The sequence below is a fragment of the Anolis sagrei genome, chromosome 2, assembly GCF_037176765.1.
Source record: "Anolis sagrei isolate rAnoSag1 chromosome 2, rAnoSag1.mat, whole genome shotgun sequence".
Classification (NCBI taxonomy): Eukaryota; Metazoa; Chordata; class Lepidosauria; order Squamata; family Dactyloidae; genus Anolis; species Anolis sagrei.
In genome coordinates this window covers 143,689,192-143,705,637 of record NC_090022.1, presented here as the reverse complement: position 1 = coordinate 143,705,637, position 16,446 = coordinate 143,689,192, and the positions used below count along the sequence as shown (strand labels likewise).

The 16,446-nt window shown below is 40.6% G+C and overlaps 1 protein-coding gene across 1 annotated transcript in view; it reads right to left on the bottom strand.

The window, feature by feature from the left end:
- The window catches only part of ANKFN1 (ankyrin repeat and fibronectin type III domain containing 1), a 124,787-nt gene extending 109,441 nt beyond the window's left edge, over positions 1–15,346 (bottom strand). Inside the window, exons 1-3 of the mRNA XM_060763984.2 lie at positions 14,955–15,346; positions 14,584–14,693; positions 2,303–2,505 (exon numbers count right to left, since the gene is read on the bottom strand). Of these exons, the coding sequence (XP_060619967.2) occupies positions 2,303–2,488 (186 nt within the window). The 5' untranslated portion in view covers positions 2,489–2,505; positions 14,584–14,693; positions 14,955–15,346. The remainder of the gene's footprint in view (positions 1–2,302; positions 2,506–14,583; positions 14,694–14,954) is intronic.
- Positions 15,347–16,446: the final 1,100 nt, after the last annotated feature.

The following is a 16,446-nucleotide window of genomic DNA, read 5'->3' as shown; positions in this document are numbered from 1 at the left end:
CAAAACTCTCGCCCCTCTTATTCCTGCTCCACCTGGCCACCGGGTGCGCAAGCAGAGCCGGCGCTCAATCGTTCTCCATGTTCGATCCCTTCCCCATGACCAGCTCCCTTTCCCAATCCCCCGGCGCTCCACCCGCCTCCTCTCCTCTCCCCAATCCGTGGGTGGGCCAAGGAGTGGAGCCGCCACGCCTGGCCCACTTCGGGACCGGAGGCGTGTCTGAAGACCCCAGCGTGCGCACCAAAAGTTGCCTCTTCTCCTTTCTCTTCAGCCATTGGGACCGAGAGAGAGAGAGAAAGAACCCCTCTGGCTGGAGGTATCTCCCACCTTTGATCCCTCCTTTGTTTTTGCACCTACCTTCAGGAAAGGTGGGCATCTCCACCTCTCTCTCTCTCTCTCTCTTGGTCCCAATGGCTGAGGACAAAGTCAGGAGAAGAGGTGACTTTTGGTGCACACGCCGGGGTCTTCAGGCACACCTCCGGCCCCAAAGCGGGCCAGGCAAGGGAGCAAGTGCGGCAAGTGTAGTTACTGGGATGTATAGTTCACCTACAATCAAAGAGCATTCTGAACTCCACCAATGATGGAATTGAACCAAATATGGCACACAGAACTCCCACAACAAACAGAAAATATATCAATGATTGGTTGGGGGGGGTACCAAAATATTGTTTGCTTACCGTTGAAAATTACCTAGGGCAGCCTCTGGTCCCATGATAAAAATGTATCTGAATATACCTAACAGAGTTAGTAAGCAATGTATCACAGACACAGAGCGACAACTAGATCTGGCCTCGGTTCCAACCTTCCTTATCAATGAAGACAACAGATATCTTGCCTCCCCTATGGCATATTTAACAAACTTAGAAGTTCCTCTTCATCGAAGGGCTTTCACCCTGGCTTGATGCCACACTCTCCCATCAGCTGTACTTGAAGGCCACTAGCGGAAGATCCCTTTCCCAGAGAGACTCTGCCCCTGTGACTCGGGTCATGTAGAAACAATAGAACATGTGCTCCTTCAGTGCCCGTTCTACAGGGATATCCGTGCCAGGCTTATCTTACCTCTGTTATACAAACACCCAGGCCATTCAGGACAATTTTATACCTCCCTGCTACTTGCAGATATTAATTCAGCTACAACCTACAATGTTGTAAAGTTCTGTGCAGCAGCATACAAAATCCGTCAGGGAATGACTAGTCCCAAAAGTTAACTGTGTGTCCAGTAATCTTCTTCTCTGAATCTACAATTTGGTGATGGATCTGGGCATTGTATGTTTTTAACCTGTTTCCCCTTCCCTTCCGCTCCCTCACCCATATTGTGCTTCAGTAGTTATATTTATATTTTTAATGTACCAAACATACCAAGTTAGTATGAAAATGTGACTCTATTTCCTGTGCTGGTCAATGACTGAAATAAATGATTTGATTTGATTTGAGTAAGCAATGGAGCAATTTTCTATTTCAACTGGTGATTTACTTTCAGATCTTCAAGAGTTGCCCATATTTGCTGACTGTTGCTTCCAGCCATAAACAATTTGGCATTTTAAGCTCAATTCAGGCACTTACAAGATTGGAGAAATGTAATTAAAAGGCTATAGGGAGGTATGTACTAGAATAGTACAGTGATTCTCAACCTGTGGGTCTCCAGATATTTTGGCCTTCAACTCCCAGAAATCCTAACAGCTGATAAACTGACTGGGATTTCTGGGAGTTGTAGGCCAAAACACCTGGGACCCACAGGTTGAGAACCACTGTACAGATTCCCATCATCGCCATTAACTTCATTCTAATATGTCAACTGCAGATTATACAGAGCCCTCTATGCACATTCAAACTAAAAACATGTAGAAACCTCTTCCAGATTTTTCTGCTGAATACACAGATGAGGACAGTATGTATGTTTGCATAGGGATGTTGAGGATAAGGCTGCATCATGCATGTTATATGCTGACTAGAGGTGAGTATTGTAGTCCAAAATCTGGACCACACTGCTTTGAAGAAGACAGGTCTGCTTCTCTGATCTGTCTATTTGTCTCCCCACGGTCCCTTTGCTCATACAGCAAAATAGGTTCTACTTTCAAGAGTTGTCCTCCATATTTTTACATGCATGCTCATCATCATATTCTCCCCACAACTTTTTTGTAGATGAAATCAATTCTCACAGATCAAGACTGGGAAACAAGTATAATGTAGGGGAATGATAACAACTGGGGATAGGTATGCAAAATAATATGGGATCTAATCTTGGAAAGACACATGATTATTTTAAACAGCTAATATAGCATCTGATGAAATAAAAAGAAATTACCACTGAAGACTTTCGCAGACTGAGGCGGTCTGATCTGGCTCTGAAATATGCCTCATCGAATGATGAGTGACTTCCCTTCAGTTTCTCTGAGAGATTCCGATAGAGTCGTTTAGCAGCATTGGGAGATGATGGTGGGTTGTTCTTTTTTGTCTGGGAAAGCTGTAGGCTCTGCATCTGCTGGGTCATTTTTCACGTGGTAGTCCCTAAGACGAATAGAGAAACATTCCTGTTACTAAAACATACACTCTTTATTTGGTATACTGGAATGTCACATGAAGTCAACCCAGAAAAAGAAGACATTACAAATATTACTATCCTTGAATTGCTTGGTCAGCATCATCCCCCTACTTCCTCCACTCCATCTCCATTTTGTCTGATTTTTGTAGCCTGGATTTAAAAATAAACCTTAAAATTAATATTTACTATTTAAGAATAAATGTTGAAATCCATAGGTATGCCTCAGATAACAAAGCCTCTAACAAAGAAGCTTCTTTACTATACAGTCATTTGATATGTGTCCATGCCCCCTTTCCCCCTCATTCACTATCTAACTGGAAGGTTTTAGCTAAACGGGTACTCGGATCATGAGAAGGAGAGCTAGAGAAACACAGATCCTCATTATTAATAAGTGAAGAGGGGAAATAGATTTTACTTTGATGTCCATTCCTATTTGTGTGAGAGGTGACATTCTACAAAACAAGATTTTGTTATTAAAGAAAAGAAACTAAGTATAGCTGTCTACCAAAGATGGACAATTAGAATGAGCCTAAGAGTTTGATTTCTGCGCCCCTGAGCCCCTCCAGAAGCTGTGCGGTATGCAAAATCCTCATCAGTACCACCACCTCTAGAAAACATTGGAAGTCCATTTCTGGTTTTGATTGATGTTTTAAAATGTTAAGCAGTGCAAGAAAGGCTTACAACCCATTTCAAAGGCAAATAGCTGCTCCTGGAGACTTCCAGGAGAGAGATGTCACCTTCTATGGGCCAGACAAGTGGTAGCAGGAGAAAGAGGGCACCGGCAGAACATCCCTGGGAAGCAATACTTTGTCCACCTTTATTCTCCACTGTGTATATGGACATCTTCACACAGGACTAAAATCAGTGGCATTCACCAGTTTAGCCCAGGTCACCCACAGAACCCATTGGCTCTCATCAGACAATGCCAACCCGGCTCCATGGGTGAAGGAGGACAGATCTGGTGCATGCCACCACCATATGTTGCCATTGGAATCCATGGGGGGACACCACATGCTTGATGCGCGCTCCATGCTTCCCCCATGTGATTGCCCTCAGCTGGAGCCGGGTGATGCAACGCATGGGGCGCCGGGTTCCCCAGCCCCCCCCCCCCCAATGAAGTGGAGCAACTCTGGTGGCCGTGTGACAAGGTCATTTAAGCCAAAGTCATAACCATGGGTACTGGAGGAGGGAAAACACAAGAAAATATAAATTAAGTATCCTCTTTGGTAACAGGTTTTTTATCAGCAACACTGAGGAATCCACCCTTCATATTTGTTTCAGCTGTGAGATGAAGGAGAATGTCTTTGATTTACAAATGGGAAGTGATGACTGACATTTACACAAAAGCCTCCATTACTATGAAGCAGTGGAAATGTCTGAAGTACCACCAAAGGCATCTAAAGAAGATGGGCACAGGAAGAGTATGGGGGTAAGCTTTGTCTCATGTTTTAGTTTTCTAAAAGCCTCAACAGTTGAGCATCCATTCACTGAAATGCTTGGATTTGAGACTTAAAAAACCCCCAAAAAACCAAAACCTAAATACCTCTATTTGCATGTACATACAGAATAAGATATTTTGAGGATGGTACCAAAATCAAAACATGAAGTTCATTTATGTTTCTCATACATCTTATACACATGACCTGAAGCTAGATTTATTTTATTTATTTTTTGTCCTCATGAGACAAAGTTTGTGTATGTTGCATAATGGTGTCACTAGCTCAACCACCCATGTGGATGTTATTGGAGTATTTTGGACTTCAGAATCCTGGATAAGGGTGCTCAACCTATATAAGGCAATATTTCCCATTGACATTACCATTCTATGCATATTGTCATCTAAGTATATTTATTTTAAACTATTCCAACCCTTTTAATATGTCTTTCTTATTAAATTGTTTAATATGTTTTTAGCCTTTTGAAATCATTTTAATTATTCATTCTGTTTTAAATTATCAGATTGCCTTGAGACTTTTTTGCATAGATGATGGATAAAAATATTTAAATCAAGCAAGCAAACAAGTCCTATTGATATTGAGGGAATTACTTCTAAAGAATGGATTGCCAAATGATTTCAATTGTCAGTCTATGTCTTGGTCTAAAAATTATATATTAAAAAGTTCATTTCCTTGAAGCAACCACAAGGATCTGAAAATGGGCTGGATATTTGTCAGAAGGGTAGCCTGCCAGGCCTCTCCACTCTCTTTGCTGAAGCCAATGCAGTCCTTGCTTTCAGAAAGGTTTCTACATTGCTTTCCATCAAGCTGTTTTTCCCTTGCGTCTGTTTGTACCTATTAATTGTTCTTTCATTATTGAGGACATTCAACCCCCAGTTCCCCAAACCCCTCTTGACTTCCCTTCTGTCTACTACGAGAATTGTCTTTGCAATGACAACAGAGCTCATGGAACATGACTTCGTCTAGTCAAAAGAGAGTCTCGCACACTCCTTGCCTAATGAAGTATTGTAAACAGACAAATTGCCTAAATGATTAACATATGTTGAGAGACAGCCTAATAATCAGGATGTACAACACTGAGGAAAGCACCTAGTTAAATCCAAATAACTACAAACGAAGGAGATTTCCCCCACTGACCTCTTAAAAAATTCTTCCAATGAGAGGAAATAAAAAGGGGGAGAGAGGCTTGCTAATTAAGCTTGAACGAAACTCTGGGAAGAAAGCTTCCGCAGGGGCAGTTTTATCACACACACACACACACAAATATATTCACACATACATATAATTTATATTTATTATTTCATTGACATCTCTGCATACCTATATTTTCTGAATGTGTCCATTTTTAATCTTTCAGCTTATTGCTGCAAAGAGTTGATACAGGCAAGGAAGCTCTATGTGGTCAAAGGAAACCTTGCTGAACCCCCAGTGATTCATCTAACATTACAGTCTGGAGACTAGAAACATGTTTTGAAAAAAAGAAAGATGAATTCTGCAGTCAATATTACTTTCTGTACTGGTGGAAATCAGTCATACCACGTTATCACACCAGGACTTTAAAGTGGGCAGCCCTGCATTTCTGCCACCTGAAGAATTCTGGGAAATGTAGTCTGGGAAGGCGAAGGCCTCTGTAGCTGAGAATTCAAAAAGCCCCACCCTAAACTACATTTCCAAGAATTCTGCAGGTGGCAGAAATGCAGGGCTGCCCACTTTAAAGTCCTGGTGTGATAACATGGTCAATCTGCATATAGTAACATTTGTTTCACCTCTTCACCTATTAGTAATTATATTCTGTAAAATGGTGAGAAACATCGATATGGATTTTCCCCAATTTATCTTAAATGGCAAGTATTGGTTCACTGATGTCCCGTTTTGCCCCATAAACAGCCTTACAACAAGGGTTAAAGCAACTAAAAAAGCTTTACTTCAGCAAAATGATAATACTGTAACAAAGAGCAGCAAAGCAACAGAAGGAAAATCCCAAAAGCAAAGAAGTCTGATTTCAGACATAAAATCAGATTCTTTGGCAAAAAGTCTTTGCGAGGTATTTGCTGGAGATGCAAGCAAGGAAACCGGATCACAGAAGCACTTAGTAGAATAGTTACTGCCAGCATTGACCACTTGCTTTACTACTGATTTATAGCCCTCAGTTCCCAGCACAAATGTTCCTAGGGTGAGGTCCCATTGCTCAGCATCCTTGCAGCAATTCTAGCTTACTTTCTCCTTTTTTCTTTCACCCTTCGACATTCCTAAATGGTAGGAACACCCAGTATTTTTTCCTCGCCCTCTTCTTCCTCCTCAACACTTGGCCTCAAATCCTGAACTCCTACATCTTCAGCATCCTGTTCTACTTCCTCCCCCTCAGAAGAGGAGTACACAACAACTGATTGGGAGAGATACTACATTACACTGCATAATAGTCACACTTTTGCCCACTTGTTCCCTTCAAAAAGGGGGTGTGACTATTGTATGGAGAAATATTTTAGGCCTATGAGGCCTCCCCTGGTTGGCTGAGTGGGACCCTGTAGGCCTTTCCCACCAGAGTGTGCAGGCGAGAGCTATGGAGCTTCCCTCAACAACTGGCAGCCGAGGGAGGCCTCCTAGTTCTCGTGACTTCACCCACCTGCACATCTCCCCCTTGGAGCTATGGGGACTGCTCTAAGGCGTAGGTGCTCAAGGGTGTGTGTGACTATCATGCAGAGAATACAAAAAGACCAACACCAGGAAACCCCCCTCCCCCCCCAAAGCGGTGTGTGACTATTACCCAATGGCAACTATTATGTGATGAAATATGGTATATAAAGATGGATGAGAAGGTATATGAGAACCTATAGAGATGGGGGGAAAGCCAAATGTACTTTTACCACTAAAGCAATAAACCTACATCCGTCAGTTGTTGTGTTTTTAGTAGAGAAATTCCTGATTATCTGCCATCCAAGTTTTTCAGAATTATAAAAATATCCTGGTTTCCCTCTCGCATACTCACTTAATGGATTGGAAAGGCAATATATGCATGGAAAATATTTATTTATTATTTTATTGTACATGCTACTTTCCTCCTGGGCCAGGACTTAAGACAGCTCACACAAATAGTGGCCACCTGCTTGTTGGGTTACTAGCTCTCTGTGACAATTTTCCTGATTTTTCCCTGTGTTCCCATTGTATAATGCATGCTCCTTTTCTTGCCTGAAATTTCTAGTGCAAGGAAGAGACAGGCAAATGGCAGTCTTTCTGATGTTATTTAGACTTCAACTTCCATCAATCCCTGGATTGGCTATGCAGGCTAGGAATGAAGGCAGTTGCAGCCTGGCAGCATATGGAGAAATGTAGCAAGGATGATTTGAGTTAAATCAAATTGAATTAAATTGCTTCCCTTCAGAACATAATTTTAAATATTTATATCACCGTTTACATTTCTAGAGAAGATGATTTTATTTAATCATCTTTAGTAGAAGTACATTATCATTTAATATAACCCTAATATATATTCAGAGCTGTAGGTTTCATTAGAAAGTGGGTAGGTAGGTACACACCAAGTGCTTATTCTGAATACTTTTTGGAGTAAATTTCAATTCATCAAAAGGATATCGCTTGAATTTATATCCAGACTCCTTCTTGTTCAGATCTCTAATTATGTATACATTGATCTTTGCACTCAAAGAAGAGCAAGGCAGAGAGACAGAATATGTACATTTCACATGCACACCTGTAGAGTAGATCTCATCAAGTTACCTCTCATTTCCATTCACAGCTATTAACATATTTATAGAATACCATTAGAGTGTGTGTAATTACTATTTGTAATGTTTTAGGCACTTTTTGAAGGAATAGTTTAAGACTATGTTGCAATGTGATTTAAAATGGAAAACTCAGTTGATTTTTTGATCAACTCTGGTTTTCACGATGCTCACGTCTAGTGGAAGGTGTTATGGTAGTGGGCTGGTTCCACTCTGTTTAGTTATCATATTAGGATGGCAGGGAGGGATATGGATTAGCAAGTAGACTGACTGAATTCTATAATAGTTTTAGGCAATGAAGGTGTGGCCAAGTTTTATTCCATCACAAAGTCCTCTGAGTCCCCATCTGCAATGCCATATAGTCCTTAGTCTGTGATTCTTTTGTTCATCCCCATATACATCAGTGCATCTGCACTGTAGAATTAATACAGTTTTACATTACTTTAACAGCCAGGGTTCAATTCTATGGAATTGTGGGAGGTGTCAAAGGTCTTTAGCCTTCTCTGCCAAAAAGTGTGGTGCTTCACCAAATTCCAGATCCCATGATTCCAGAGCATTGACCAATAATAGTTAATCTGGTGTCAAAGTTCATTCATTCTACAGTGCATTTGAATCCTAGAAGTGCAAGAGGTAGCTTCGCTCTTTCTCGAACTGATAACTATGTAAGTTATTTCTACAGTTATAAAGGGAATGAAGGCTTTCCTTGTGTGCGTTTTGTATAATAGGCTTGAAACTCACTGAATTTACTTTCCCCCAACCCCAGCAATCAGAATAAATTATTTTGAAAAGCAAACAAATAGTATTTTTAGATGTATATGATAGTATCTAGCTCCTTTTGGTGTCAGTGAAACTGTGTTATTTAATACTTTTTAAAAAGTGACTATACACATTCTGGAAAAACAAGACTAATCTCAAGTGAACTATTGCTTGATGTGTCATTGTTTCCTATTGCTTCGCTTATGTGATTTCTCATCTCAGGACTTGGAAACGGCAAGTGGGGATTTGCAACACAACAGCTTATGCCCTCTTCCTGAAAGGAAAGGTCCCATTGATAGTTCCAGGCAGGGGCCTTAGGAGGTCCCACTTGGCAAGGTGAGTCAACCATCCTTAGCCAAACTACAGGCTTTGAGTGTCATGGAAGAATGTGAGAATCTTGCCTATTTTCACACCTGGAGGATAGCAGGTGAAGAAGATAGAAACCTTTCTTTAAATGTCAGGGAATGAAAGTTAGGAGAAACTGGGTGATGTGGCTTTAGTGAGGCAAAGTAATTTCAGTAGGATGAATACACAATGATAATTTTACTTAAATAGAGTGGCAGCTGGTGATTCCTTTAATATAATCAAGTAAAGGACAATGTCGTGCAGAGTATGTGCCTAGTGCTGTTCCTTTTCTGGTTATTCAGAAATCTAACACATTCAGACTTGGGGCACATCTATACTGTTTATGCAGCTTGACACCACTTTAACTTCCATGTCTTGATGCAATGAAATTGTGGGAATTATGGTTTTTCAGTCTTTAATCTTCTCTGCCAAAGAGTGCTGGTGCCTCACCAAACTACAAATTCCAGGATTCTACAGCCTTGAACCATGGCAGGTAAAGTGATGTCAAATTAAATTAATTTGATAGTGTAGATCAGTGTTTCTCAACCTTCCTGATGCTGCGGCCTCTTAATATAGTTCCTCATGTTGTGGTGACCCCCAAACATAAAATACTTCATAACTGTATTTTTGCCACTGTTATGAAATGTAATTAAATACCTGATATGCAGGATGTATTTTCATTCACTGGACCAAATTAGGCAGAAATACTCAATATGCCCAAGTGTGAATACTGGTGGAGTTGGCGGGGGGGGGGGGGGGTGGGGTGATTTTGTAATTTGGGAGTTGTAGTTGCTGGGATTTATAGTTAACCTACAATCAAAGAGCATTCTGGACCCCAGCAATGATAGAATTGGGCCAAACTTGGCACACGGAGCTCCCATGACCAATAGAAAATACTGGAAGCGTTTGGTGGGCATTGACCTTGAGTTTTGGAATTGCCATTAACCTACATCCAGAGAGCACTGTGGACTCGAATAATGATAGATCTGGACCAAACTTGGCATGAATACTCAAAATGCCAAATATGAACACTGGTGGAGTTTGAGAAAAATAGAGCTTGACATTTGAAAGTTGTAGTTGCTGAGATTCAGGCATGTAGCTGAGGGGGGAGGGGCTTGGGGGGCTTCAGCCCCCCCCCCTGAAATTCTCATTGTGGTCCGCGAGAAGGCCTTACTGGTACATTATTTCACCATGCTCAATATATCCCATATGCATGGGGGTATTGGGGTAACAATACAAAAGGTTTGCTAGGGTAGACCCTCTTTCACTCAGACTCAGCCCCCCCCCCCCCGAATCAAACTCTGCTCCCCCCGAAACAAAATCCTGGCTACGGGCCTGCTGAGATTTATAGTTCACCTACAATCAAAGAGCATTCTGAACCCTACCAATGATAGAATTGGGCAAAACTTCCCGCACAGAACCCCCATGCCTTGAAGGGACTCACTAGCATGATCCTCCCTCCAACCTTTTACGCTCGCTCTCCCTTGACCACCCATGCGCAACATGCAGCCATGTGCCGAGCATGCCTGCTCTCCCCTCCCTGCTTGGAGTCTCAGAAACAGCCCTTCCCTCGGCTGAGAGGCTGGGCTTTTGGTGGGAGGATTTGTCTTCTGTTTCCAAAAAGGAAGAGAAGGACAGGCAGATATATCTCCAGTCTTCTGTGCCAAAAGGGTTCCTAAAACCATCAGCAATATATGTTTTCTGAAGGTCTTTGGCGACCCCTCTGAAACCTTTCACGACCTGCCCCCCAGGGTTCCAACCCCATTTTGAGAAACACTGGTGTAGATGGACCCATAATTGAATTCAGAATACACAACAGAGCTTCTCATCTCACTGTAAGAAATTGACAGGAAGGAAGAGATGCATTGCAGATTTTAGGCATATTTATCTATAATGTTTTTGTACCTCAAAATCCTTTTCAAGCCTGGAATGTCAAATTTCTCAGTGGCAGAAAGAAGAGACAAAAAAGCAAAATCCTTGTGGGGAGCAACACTTAAAATAGAAGAAGGTTCTTCTAATTCAACACTTCAAGTGCACTTGAATGGAATACCAAGGTAGTTATATACGGGGGATGGCAACCTTCATAAATGGCATTCTTAAAGGTGAGAATGAACAATTTTTCCACTTTTTCCTTTACTGTGAGAGAAGTCCTTGCAATCTGTATAGTTTTCAGTTGCTATTTGAAGATTGTCAAATGCACAGTACAAAAAATAAAATAACATGGGCCTCTTCTGTGTTATTTTCTCAGCAGCAAATCATGTTTTTGGGCAGATATGTTGTTTTTCTAGGCAGGAAACTTACTTTCTGCACTGAAGTGAATATGTTGTTTTCTGTGCAAAACACTCACATGCACTTTTCTCCCATTAGGAATAATGCATTTTTCTCCCATAAGGAATAATGTCTGAAGTGCAAAGATTATCATCTATCCAATATTCTCCTCTTTATTGTTGTTTCCAGCACTAAGGAAAACAATTTTTCATGTATCATTCAGGTATTTTCAAACAATTTTTCAATTTCTATTAGATTACAGAGGAAAAGGGAGGTGTTTTAAACAGCATCTGATTAATTTGCTACAAGTTTGTGTAGTTATGGTCTATTCTCTGTATGACAGTTTGTCTAGATAATAGATCATTTGATTGATGCTTTGGAATTGGTTATTTTTTTAATTATGTAAGACTTTTAACCTGATCAGAAATATTGGGAAAAGCATCCTCAATTACTAGCATAAGTATCATTGAGCACATCAGCATACTTGCAGATCATTAAGTCTAGCAGTTTGGCAAGCAAATATTGGATTGTATTGAGGACGATTTTTTTAAAAAAATTATTGACCCTGACAAGAAAGGGTATATTGACAAAATGAGGCACTGGGTCAAGAAAACGGTCAACAGGCCCAAGATGTTTTCTGCCTCTGGAGACTTTTTTAAAATGGAAAATATATTTGTGAAGAAAAACAACTTGGGCTTTTCCTCAAGCAATTTTGTTTGCAAACATTTTGGAACATGAAGCATGATAAAAAGGTTAAAAAATACCACCGTTGGGAGGAAAATTTGGAAATGATTTGCTCTGATGTGCAGTGATGAAAATAGCAATACATACACACACACACATACACATACTTGTTTCATATATTTTAATAATTGAATTTAAGGACATTCGCAGAAGTAAGGTTTTCAGATTCTCTGCTCCTACCTGAAGTCATTTGTACCCTTTAGAGTTACTTTTTTTCGCTCTACACAGGCCCCTTCTACACTGCCATATAAAATCCAGATTATCTGCTTTGAACTGGATTATCTGGCAGTAAAGATTCATATAGTCCAGTTCAAAGCAGATAATGTGGATTTCATTTGGCAGTGTAGAAGAGGTCTCAGAGAATGGGATAACTCCTTTTTTGACTCAAGAGTTAAGGCACAAGACTTCCCTTGACCAGTGGATAAGATGACCCAGGTTTTGGGGGTCAATTTTTTTGTCTAAACTATCTAGATCTAGATCTATACATGAGTATATACAGTATATACAGTAATAATGTATCAATTGCTAACGCTGGCAAAGAAGACAAGTTAAATTGCTGCTCTTGCTGCTGTCGTCTTAGTCAGCCGCCAAACCTTTCACTGTCTACTTCTGTCTTACACTTTCTCAGTTGCTCCTTTTTCTCTTCCTTTTGTGTTCACCTCAAGTGACACAAGTAAGAGTAGTTCAAAGCAAGCAACAACTGAAACATACAAGTTCCACCAAACTACACACCAACTATGATTAATAAGACAGAACCTATTGCCATTAAACTGAGACCTATATCAGCTAAGATTCTTCTATTGTTAGAAGCATTAATATTGCTGTTATCACAATACAAAAGTGAATCAATTAAATGAACATGTTAAAACCTGACATGCAAATTCCATGTTGTATTTTATCTATTACCTTAATTATCACATCCAGTTCTAGAAGCCTATTGCTGTTTTGGTGACTTCAACTGAGGACGTCATCAGACAGGCTGGTGGAAAGTGGGGGAAAGCGTTGGGAAGAGTGGGGACCTGTCTTACCCCATTTTCAGAAAGGTCCAGCCAGCCATCCCACATCCTTTCTCTGTCTCATTGCCACTCCCCCACACTTCCCCCTGCTTTCTTGAATGAGTTACCCGACTCCTGAAAATGGAGTCATCTCTCCATTTTAGCATGCTGGTAAGACGGATTCCCATAGGCAACCACCGGAAGTAGCTGTGCATCATAGCATGGCTTCTGTGGGACTCCATTTTGCAAGCATGCTAAAGCAGAGAAAACAGAGGAAAACTTCTATGTGATGAAGTCCTATGTCAAACACGGACAGAGGTACTCACTGGCACTTTGTTTTCCATGCTGTTTTACTATTATGCAACATGGGACCTTACACACCCATTTCATGGACAAGCAACTCACTTGGGAAGCCTGTCGTGATTCTTCTACCACCATGTGTAGCAATGGTGGTTGAACCCTAGAAAGCAAAATTGTCCTTTTCCACGACTACTTGGTAAAACTGACTTACACCACTTCTTTCTTCACTAAAGTTATATTTGGAGATTTTCCAATCTTCTTGCTTTTCTGCTCAACCGGTGTTCCTATTCCCAGCTTCCCTTACTTCTTCCTTTTCTTTCATGAGCTAGTCTATAATGTGTGGCTAGACCCTTGCAGCTTCCTCTCTCTCTTGCTTCTGTTTGCAAGCTAAAAATCCAGGAGCCTCACCAGCCACAACAGGACCATGTCCATTCTTATACTAGAACATGCAGTCACTGATACAATTGCTTGTTGGAACTAAAAACTGCCAATGGTTCATTGCAAAAAACAGCCATAGCTGACGCTAGGTGGTGTAGCAAACCAATGCACTAGAGGGCTTTCATCTCTTGAGACCTCAAATAATACTCAGCTTGGGTCATTGCTTAGATTGCAGAGTGGATATAATCTTTAGAAGCTCTCCATGCTCACCAAACTGCTTCCTACTATTTGGTGCAGTTATCAGAGCCAGTCAAAATATAAAATTGTCAAAACATCTGCAGAACTCAAAGGTGGGGGAAACCGACACACACATTTTAGTTCCTTATCTACTAATTGCATTTAGCTGTTGCTCTTTTGGTGCAATTTCCTTTGAAAAAGAATTAAGATCACAATGACAATTAAGGTATGATAATGAGTGTAAATATATCAGTCGCTTGACTACGACAGAAAGCTTTGCTACTTGGAAGGAGTAGATACCCCCCCCCGCCCCCTCAATTTTTCAGTTCCCGTTATTATTGCTGGAACCGATCACAAATCAGTAAGTCTCCTGATGCTCATGTGTATCATACAGCACAAGGCATGCTTGGGAGGCATCATCCCCTCCACAATATTCAAACAGTGTGGCTTTCCTATATAGATTTATCCCATGGGGGTATATTTCTAGAAGTGTGAGCCATAAAATAATCTTAGGCATCCTTCTCTTCTTCCTCTTGAACAATTTTAATTTCCATCAAAGCAATGTTATAACTCAGACTGCCAAAGATTCCTACATTATTTGGCTATATCAACTCGCATGCTCATGTGCCAATCCTATATATAGAAACGGCACAACTCAAGCTGGCACGGGGGGATTGTTCGCTTGTTAAGTTAAGACACTCTGAAAGATGCATGCACAACAGGTAGGAGAACATCACACACTGTCCTTTCATTTGCAAGATTTCCTCCTCCCTTTCCCCACTATAAAATCATAAGATGAGCAGGTTAGAGAATAAAAATGCACTCACCAGTTTCGCAGTATGAGGCTGAAGAGAAATGTGCTGGTGATAATAGTCCAGTATTATTTTCATTCAGTGTAATCACATTGCTTTCTCTTTGGCATTCTCATGTGATTAAGCTTCCGGGAAAGAGAGAGATCGAGAGAGAAAGAGAGAGAGAGAGACTGTGTGAATCTTTCTCCAATACTGAGTGAATAATTAAAACAACGACAACAATGTGTATTCCCTATAAGCACCTGCTGAAGTTGAAGATCACGACTGCACATCATAAAGCAAGCGAAGGAACAGAAAAATCTCTAGCAGCAACATGAAGCAATAGCCAAATAAACACATTTGGATTCTTCAATACTTTTTTACCCTCTTAACACTGTAGCTATTACCTGGCATCACAGATTCGTGTTCATGTTGTCAAGGAAGCCCCCGGCTATATGATGCTATATATATGCTATTATCCTGTTCGTTCTCTCCCTCTCTCTCCCTCTCCCTTTCAGAACTGATCACTTCAGCAAGCAAAAGGTGGCAAAGGGTGAGTGGGGTGGAAAGGAAAAGTAACTGCTGTCCAGAGTAAAACAAAGCTGGAATGGTAAGCAACTGCTACTGGACTTAATGGTTACATTAAGGTAACCATTAAAACCCCCAGTTTTTGTAAAATCCATAAGAAGGGAACAAATCCAAGCCCATTGTTTGGTCGTGCACTTCATGAGCACATCTGATGAAGTCCTCTTTCATTTGCCAAGCTTGCAGTCCAGCTGTCCGCAATCACAGCAACAAAAGCAACAACCACATCCACAGCTCTGGGACATCTGCAAAATCCTGGGAATGCTACCAGCCAGTACTAAACAGGTTAGCCAGCAAAAGGTTATGAAAGCAGTTCAGGCAAACCTGAAACAATGCGGCTCCATCTGTGTATGAATGTAAGCTCTAGCTGCAAATCATTCTCAGTACAATGAACTATATCACGATAATAATAATAATAATGTTAAAGACTGAGTAAAACATGCCATTTCAAAAAACAAACAAGCAAACAAGCCAGATTCTCCCCAGTGAAAAAAAGATTGCAAGAGTGCAAACTGAAAAATAAAGCTATGTAGTGATTTTTTTTAAAGAAAAGAAAGAAATCTAGGATAAATATGATCACCCATTATTCTATATATCCCTGGTTCATTTCAGCCAAGTGCCTATTAAGTGCCTAGCAACAGAATAAAATTAAGAAAGCATTTAGGACATTTTCTTCAAATCGTGTCATTTTCACTTGTGTGCAACTTGCTCCTGTGCATTTTTGTAGCCCAGTTATGCAAGGGAACAAAAGCAGTATCACTAATGTGGAGTACCACATCATCCAGCCCTTTCCTAATTATTTTCACCATCTCCCAAAAACCCAAGAGGTATGGAATATAAACAAGCATACATTAGTTATTCCTTAACACACTTTAACTGTCATGTCAATCTCTCAGATCAGAGTAGTTAAAGATAGAAAGGAGGTGCTTTCAATTATGAATATAGTGTGTGGGGGTGTGTGGGGGCTCCAACTTGCATTAAAATGTAATTATGTTATCTGGTACTGGAAGTTGCAATTGTCAATGCAAGTTCATGTGTACCTGGCAAAACCAGAGATACGGAGATCTTTTGCAAAGACATGTGGCATGCATAGTTGGTTTTATGTCACACTTCAATTAAAATGAGGAAAATTTGCTAAAATAAAAAAGCAGGCAAATAAAACATAGTCCTTTTATTTTGACATTTTTTAAAACAGAAATAATAATAGAATCATAGAGTTGGAAGAGACCACATGGTCCATCTAGTCCAATCCCTTGCCATGCAGGAAAAGCACAATTTATCCCTGACAGATGGTCATCCAGCCTCTGTTTAAAA